This window comes from Mesoplodon mirus, assembly GCF_964341445.2.
Source record: "Mesoplodon mirus genome assembly, chromosome: 7".
In the NCBI taxonomy this organism is placed as follows: Eukaryota; Metazoa; Chordata; class Mammalia; order Artiodactyla; family Ziphiidae; genus Mesoplodon; species Mesoplodon mirus.
This window is the reverse complement of record NC_138983.1, coordinates 43,306,186-43,314,649: the sequence shown is the minus strand read 5'-3', so window position 1 is coordinate 43,314,649 and position 8,464 is coordinate 43,306,186. Positions and strand designations below refer to the sequence as shown.

Genomic DNA, 8,464 nt, shown 5'->3' with positions numbered 1-8,464 from the left:
GGGGAGGGCATGGGTAATGAGGGTCAACTGTATGATAATAAATGGAAACTAAACTTTTGGTGATGAGCACACCGTAGTGTATACAGAAATAAAAATATAATACTGTATACATAAAACTTATATGTTATAACCCAATAAAAAATGGTTAAAAAAAACATGGACCTTGAGGATCATGTACAGAGATACATGGGTACAAATCTAAGTCCACTTTTAATTGTGTGGCTGTATTAGTCAGTAGAGTCTGAATTTCAAGTGGCAGAAAAGCAACTCAATATGCCTTAAACAGATGAACAAAGAAACCAAAGAGGAATTTATTGCTTCATGTAAACTAGCAAGTTAAAGTTAAATCAGGAATCACATAGAGCTGGACCAAGTCCCATCTAAGTCACATGGGTTGTTTTTTTTTCACTTCTCCCTGCCCTTCTCTCTCTCAAGTTTGCCTCTTCATCTCTCTATGTATTGATGTGTATCCATCTAACTGTCACATGTCACATGGGGTAAGAAAATAATGGCCATTTCCTATGACCCCTTTCCTAAAGTGTTGGTAGGGAAAGGGGGAAGGCACAGGAGAAGACTCTGCATGGTTCAGTTGGATCACAATCTCATGTCTAGATCTGTCACTTTAGCTGGGAAGAATGAGGGTCTTTGATTAGGAGACCAAAAAGGCAGATACACTGACTAGGAATCCTGCCAGAATCACATAATACATGTGGATATTGTTTTTTATCACTCTGTTTTCTTATCCATAAAATGGGAAATCACTCTCCCTTCAATAGGGTGGTAGTGATGATGAAATGACATTATGTTTGGAAAAGATATAATATAGAACTGAGCAATAAATGATAACTATTAACATTTATTATAATAGTAAAATAAAAATGAAAACTGCTATGTAGTAGAAACAGAAACAACCTTCTTTTCTTGATCTAGACAGGTATCTTTTGCTTGTCTTGTTAACCCACCTCCCTCTCCCCAAGGAAAGAGCAAATTTAAAGAGCAGAGACTCATGACTTTTAGTCCTCATGTTTCCATGACAACAACTAACACAGAGAAAGGAAAGAAACTAACATATATTAAGCATTATGCATTTTAGTAGAGACCTTGACAAGTGATCTACTTAAATGCGCCAAACACAGCAACTTGCTCAGAGCAGTCATTTGATAGCTATTTGTTCAATAAGTGCAAATTGATTGATGTTATACATCTGGCATAAGGTAACTTCTTAAAAGTTCAAGACGAAGCAGAACACGTATTGTATTACAAGTAGTAGCAACTCTTTGATATTTCACATTAAAAAAAGAACTTTCATCAGGTTTCTCTAAATTCTTTTGAAAGGAAATTTTGTCCTAATAGAAAGCATAATCTGGGCCACCTGGAAATTTGAATTCCAGAGTCTTATGTCTACCATTACAGTTTCAGTGAGGACACTGCACTTAGGACTATACTAAGGCTTGTGCCTGGGGATTAATATTCTGAAAAAGCAATCAAATCGAACAATCAAATTCAATAATGATTTGTTGAAATGGGAAATTTCAGACTCATCAATGCAGTGAAATAATGTACATATGCTTCTCAGAGTTATTTGCCCTCATCTTTGAGAGTTGCTTTGGCTTAGTCCATCAGCACTTCTGACCTGTTTATTGGGATTTCTCATGCTTTTTTCTCTTATAATATTGGGGAGTTTGTGGTGCTTGGAGATCCCAGAAAGGCAAGAATATTTTCAGACAGAAAAAGCTGAGATGCAGCTGAATTTAAACACATGTATAATGCTAGTTCCAACATCTGAGTGCAAGTGATGACTAAATAGGTAGATGAAAATAGTGATATAAATGTACCTCCTAGGATTCCTCCTCTGGAATAAAACCAGGACTGTACTCCATAGTGGGGTTAACATATTGCAATGGGGGAAACAAGAACCTCATACTGCTTTCTCCTATGGCCCTACTTTTTCCTTGTCATAGCTTTATTCCTATTTATTTGCACACTAGACATGTCACCCATTTAAAGGATTAAGCTGCTGGGTTGGAATCCTTGCTTTGCCGGTTGGTTTCTGCATGAGCTTTGCCAAGTTGCTCAATATCTCTGTACTTCAGTTTCTTCATATATAAATTGAGGAGATGAGTATTTTCGTGGAGGGTCGTTGAAGGAATTGAATGACATACTAAAGGTAAAGTTATAGATCAGTGATTGTCCCATAGTATGTGTTCTATAAATAACAGTTGATATATCACTATAATGCAGCGTTTGACGATTGAATCAATCAAGAGCTGTGCAAATTGGAAAAAATTGGTATTACCTACAAAGATCAACAAGGCTGTGCCATGGTGCTGATCCTTAAAGAATGGGTGGGTTTCCAGGCAAAGAAAAGAAAAAAATATCACAAATAGTAGGAAGAGGTAGCTGAACAAAGTAGTCCAAAATGGCTAGATCCCAGTGTTCCAGGAAGAAGATGGTAGGAACATATATTCTATTTCCTTAAATACAATTGGAGCTGCAGTCCCCACATTTAGAAACAAATCACGTTTTCAGAAGAGATATCTTGGTTTGAACATTCGACTTCTCTCTTGACACATGGTAAATTGTTTACGTGTTTGAGTCTCCTACCTGATCATAACACCTTAAGCTCTGAGACCATGACCTAGTCATTTGTATCTCCACAACAGTGCCTAGCCAAGTGCTGGGAATACAGTCATTGTTCAATAAATATTTGTTGAGGGAATTAAGGAATCACTGACTCAATGAGTATTCATTTTGAAGACTGTATACATAACAGTTTTCTGTGATAGGTGAGGGTTAGAAGATACTTAGTTCTGATCTTATCATACATATCTTAGACATCACATTTCAGTATATGTTTAGAAAGAAAAGCCAATATCATTGACTAGAGATTCCATGGTAATGAGAGCTATTGTCCGGATGCTCAGATGTTTTAAAAGCGACCAGTAATTGTAACTCAATCAAAAATGAAAATCTCGTGCTTCCCTGGTGGCGCAGTGGTTGAGAGTCCGCCTGCCAATGCAGGGGACACGGGTTCGTGCCCCAGTCTGGGAAGATCCTACATGCCGCGGAGCGGCTGGGCCCGTGAGCCATGGCTGCTGAGCCTGCGCGTCCAGAGCCTGTGCTCCGCAACGGGAGAGGCCACAACAGTGAGAGGCCCACGTAACGCAAAAAAGAAAAAAAAAAGAAAAAAAAAAGAAAATCTCTGAATTGGGAGGTGATCTTTGGAAGCACTGGTAGAGGAGTAGAGAAGTGAGACAGGGAAGGAAAGGAAACCAAAAAGGGTGTGATAATGAGCAGGTTACCACTGTGTGAAACTTGGCCTTAATCCCACCCGCTGGGGATCTCTGAGTGAATAGAGCAAGGCTCAGATTCACCCTACCTGAGGGGTGAGGAACGTGGAGTATTTATCTACCAGTTTATGTCAGTCTCAGATGAGGCTGCTCCTGGAGGTGTCAACTCTGTAGCACTCCCGCCTGTCCAGCATACAAGACAAATATGCTTCATGCACGCAGAGGACATTTTAAGGTAGAGCTGCGGGGATTTCAGGGGATTGCAATGGAGGCCATACGCTGAGGGCGTATGGACACTTCCTTTGCTATGGCCTATCATAGCCCATACTTTGCACTACCCAGATTCACTCATGCTGCAGGTTAAGTTCATTCTGTCCTTTCACTGATTATTTTAGGAGGTCACTTGTCACAATTCCACAAGAGAGAGAAAGAAAGAAAGAGAGAACCTACAAGAGGAGGCCTATAGTCTCAACTGTTGTAGTTAATCTTGAAACCATAATCGATATTTGTCGTTTCCCTCCTTTATTACCTCCATGCGCTCAACCAAACTGCTTCTCGTTTAGGTTCATCATGTGGTGCAATAACTCAGCCTTTTATCCCTGAGAGAATGAGTCCCTGGTTACTTGTCCTCATTAAGATATTGTTGCTGCCATTGCCCTTTTGTTTCTCACCAGGGATGCATCAACAGACAGGCCAGTGAGTTGCATGATTTCCAGACATATTCCTCCTTGCTCCATTATTTAGCAGCAACCCTATGTCCTCCTCATAATCAGGATGAATTACCCCTGTCTGTATAGTAACTGCCTTCTCTGACTGCTGGCCTGTGGGCATAAGAGTCAAGAAGAATCAGGCAGCAGCTGAAGCTGTAGATTTACTGTGTGCCCTGGTAGACATATCAAGGCTTCTAACTCTACAGAACTGGAAGTTGTAAAAAGGGGAAAGCCACTTTCTTTTTCTTTTTAATTTATTTTATTGAAGTATAGTTGATTTATAATGTTGTGTTGATTTCTGCTGTATAGCAAAGTGATTCCATTATATATATATATAATACATACACATTCTTTTTCATATTCTTTTCCATTATGGTTTATCATAGGATATTGAATATAGTTCCCTGGGCTATACAGTAGGACAGGAAGCCCATTTGCTTAAGTGGATTATTTAAAGAGCTAGTGGGAGGCTTCATTCCTACTTCCACCTTTTGATTCTAGCTATTCAGGACTCAGCACTACATATACTAACATCATTTAATAGTACAACCACATCTTGAACCTTAACCATGTAGGGTGTCATTCCCAGCAAAACACAACAACATATTTACAATCTCAAACCTGGTCTACAGAGAACAGTCACCACTGAGCTTCTCACTGAAGCTGCCATACCTCTCTGGAGACATTCTTTATTGCTTTAGTGAAAGGAGTGTCTTCTGGACCCTCCTGGGAAACATAATCAACCTGTAGTTTCTCTGACATTACAGAATAAATGCGTTATAACATGCCCGCCTCTCTGAGATGTTGGTACTCCTCTCCAGTGCTTTGCCAAGGTAGTTCTGGCAACTTCACATCATTTATTTTAGGCCAATATCCTTTCCAAGCTTCAAGGAGCTATTCCAGTAGCACATTGGGATCAGCTCCAGGTATACTTGCCAGAATGTTAAAAATTAACTCATGAAAGAGTGCTCTCACAGAAATAACGATCTGGTCTTACATTCTGTCCTCCTTGATCTAGCATCTCAAGACCAATTCTTCTGAATGTTTTCCAGACTCCTACTAGCATTTATTAGCCAGGTTCTGTAGTTCACTTGATTAATCATCCATTTCATCCTACAACAGAGATCGTACTTTTCCACTCAAGTCATACTGAGACTTGATCCTAATTATTTGTCCAGCAGCAATGAGGGGAGGTGGGAGCAGAGCTTGAGAAGGGAAATATCACTATATATAACATCCTACTGAGTTGAGGCTTTAACAGGGTAATTGACTGTTCTCCAACTGGAAAGGGTAAGGGGCTCTTTTTCTGGAGCAGAGTTTCAGAAGATTCTCTGGGTTCAAGACTCTTAAGAACATCTACCCAAATATCTCCTCCGATGTATCAGTGTCTGACTCTTTCCCTATAAAGATCCTGATTATAGTGGAGAAGACTTGCTAGTTCTGTGAATTCGGCCTCCTTTATAACTCTACTTTTCCTAAAATTAAATCTTAGGCCCGATTTTCAGCATGGTCTATCCTGTAGCTGAAGGAAATGAAGGTCATTTTGATTGTTGCTTGGAGGTCTTTAAACTTTCACACCAAATCTTGAGTTGAGTGTTGGCTGACTCAAGTCTGTAATTTTTTTCCCTATGGAGTTTTATGGAAGTTAACTCTGCGATCTCATGTCTTTCAAATACAAGAGCAATAGGATTTTACTTCTGTCTGTATTCTACCCCAATCCACCTCATGAGAGTCTTAGTAATTATGGTGCTATAGCCTGCCAGGGATTAGCTCCCCTACATTATAAACCAGCAAGGGGGTCCCTGCTACCACCTGGTAGTGAATCATTCAGTTCACACGCTGGTATTGAGGATCTGCTTCCTAAACCACCTCTGTCCCAACTAACTTAGGTGAGGTTTGGATTCCCATATAAGACCCTGAAACAGAATTTGAGTGAAAGTAGTTTATTTGGAAAGTGACCTAGGAAGCACCAGTAGAGGAGTGGGGAAGTGAGGAAAGAAGGAAATGAAGCCAATAAAGGATGCAGCAGGTGGGAAGGTTTCCCCTGTGGGAACCAAGGACTATTAGTACCACTGGGGTTGTCTAAGAGGCTGCAAAGAGCATGCCTCAGAACTGGTCTTCCCAAGAGACAAAGAACCTAAGGTATTCATCCCCCAGTCCCTGCTATCATTGGTTTTGGGCTGCTCTGGAGACATTAACTCACTGGCCTGCCTGCCTCATGTGCTCCAGAGGCCAGAGAATGCCCTTAGGGAAAGGGTAACAAAGACAAATAATGGGAAGTTGTGTGGTTGGTACTTATGGAAACAATGACTGCCAAGATAATATGGAGAGGACACCCAAAAACATCAGTTACAAAGCTCCTGTGAGTGCATTATGAATATTAATGAAAAATAGTGCCTTTAAACAGTAGTAGCTACCTGCAGCATACCTGCACCACAGCCATTGTGTAAAGCAAGATATCACCATGCATAGTTTAGTTGTTTCTCTATATGTTGATTAGCTTGGCACTTTTCCTGACCAGACTATATGAGGATATATTCCTCTGCTTAACCAAAAATGTGTATATGTACTGCTTGCTTTCCTGACCTAAATGCCAATGTGAACTGTAGATATAGATGCTTTGGATTCATCTCTGTTTTTTTTTTTTTTTTTTTTTTTTTTTCGGTACGCGGCCCTCTCACTGTTGTGGCCTCTCCCGTTGCGGAGCACAGGCTCCGGATGCGCAGGTTCAGTGGCCATGGCTCACGGGCCCAGCTGCTCCGTGGCATGTGGGATCTTCCCAGACTGGGGCACGAACCAGTGTCCCCTGCATCGGCAGGTGGACTCTCAACCACTGCGCCACCAGGGAAGCCCTCATCTCTGTTTTAATAGTACCATTCCTTTGAGTGCATATTTCACATCACTTTTTTGAAATTAAATTTTAGAAATGGGTCTTGAGAACTATGGACACACAGTCAACAAAAAAGTTTAGAATACTAAGAAACTTAAAGCACTGGCAGAAATAAGGAAACAGCATCTTTTAATGTTTTATTTTCACTTGTGAAAATATATATAATATGTATTACACGCACAGAAGAGTCCCACAGCTTGAGTCAGAGAAAGCTAAAAGAAACGCACATACCAGGGGCAGCCTTTTCATAAAGTTTTCAGTTAAACCAACATTCAGGGCATGGCAAGGGACAATAAAAGCAACAAAAGCACAGGAGGCCTGTGTACATGACTCTGAAGAGCTAAATCAGAGACAACTTTAGGTCTGTTGAGAATGGAGGTCATCTCTGGAGAAAATACTGTTTCTACTTAGTAGGCCTGTCAGACCAGCAGAGGATGTACTGAAATCTGAACAAAGACACCAGGGGGCAAAGTGAAAGCCAATGCTTAACTTGACAGCTAGCCTGTTCTTCTGCCCCTTCTCTTTCAGACCTGAGGCCTTGGCTGACTCAAAGAAGCAAATAACCGGGCCGACTCTGGCCCTGCACAATTATGGTCAGCTACAAGACAGAATTTTGTAACACACTAAATATTTTAAAAGCTTGTAAACACTGTGCTGATGCTGAGAAAAACATGAAAAGAACATTTGCTATTTCTCTTAGAGGAAAGATACAGGCATAGATCTTTGGCTTGCCCCAGGTGTATCCCTATCCTGATATTTGCCCAAAATGGTAGGAACTGAGACACAATTCATGAGATGATTGGATCACTTTCATCATATGCCAGCACAGGAGCCGACTAAGATTTAGCACAGCTGGAGCAGCTGACAACCCTGGGAGATGTGAGATGGGGCTTCACGATGTCAGGCTGAATGGATTCCATCAGGTCACACTCGTTCGCAAGTATATGTTTCACCAGGCATCTGGAAGCTTCATCAATGTTGATATTTTCCTAAGGGGAGAAAACAGCTCTTATTCAATATTCTACAATGATGCTATGGCAGAGATGTATATGAGACAAAAGGGCAGTATTTAAATATCTCTTCCTAAACCCTTTCCATGCATCCTCTTTCTATTCCCTTCACTCTCATTTATTACCTCTAAGAACTTTACTCTTTAGTCCTTCACAAAAGTAAAATATGTATTTGTTTTATCACTTAGGAGGAATAGTGTTTGGTGGGTTCACTTAATAGACTGAATTTAAATTAGAGGGCAATTTTCTTATTTTTATGTACTCTTACATTATAGCATAATATTGTAGAAGACACAGTAAGTCTTCAATCTAAATTAGGTTCATAATTGCACTCTGCCACATACTACCTTTGTGACCTTGATATGAAATAGGAATAATAAGACACCTCTTGAAGCAGTCATTAGTGGTTTCACAAGTACTTCTGGCTCTCTGCCTTCCAGTCAAATGGTAGGAGTGCCCTGCTCTGACCTCTTTGAAGTTAGGCATGGACACGTGACTTTCATGGGACAATGAAACGGGAGGATAAATGATGTGTCTCACTTTCACTTTCGTGTAGAAGCAATA

At 40.5% G+C, this 8,464-nt stretch overlaps 1 protein-coding gene across 1 annotated transcript in view; it reads right to left on the bottom strand.

The window, feature by feature from the left end:
• Positions 1-7,002: 7,002 nt before the first annotated feature.
• Positions 7,003-8,464, bottom strand: part of RAB38 (RAB38, member RAS oncogene family) — a 62,796-nt gene continuing 61,334 nt past the window's right edge. Inside the window, exon 3 of the mRNA XM_082628476.1 lies at positions 7,003-7,879. Coding sequence (XP_082484602.1) covers positions 7,727-7,879 — 153 coding nt within the window. The 3' untranslated portion in view covers positions 7,003-7,726. The remainder of the gene's footprint in view (positions 7,880-8,464) is intronic.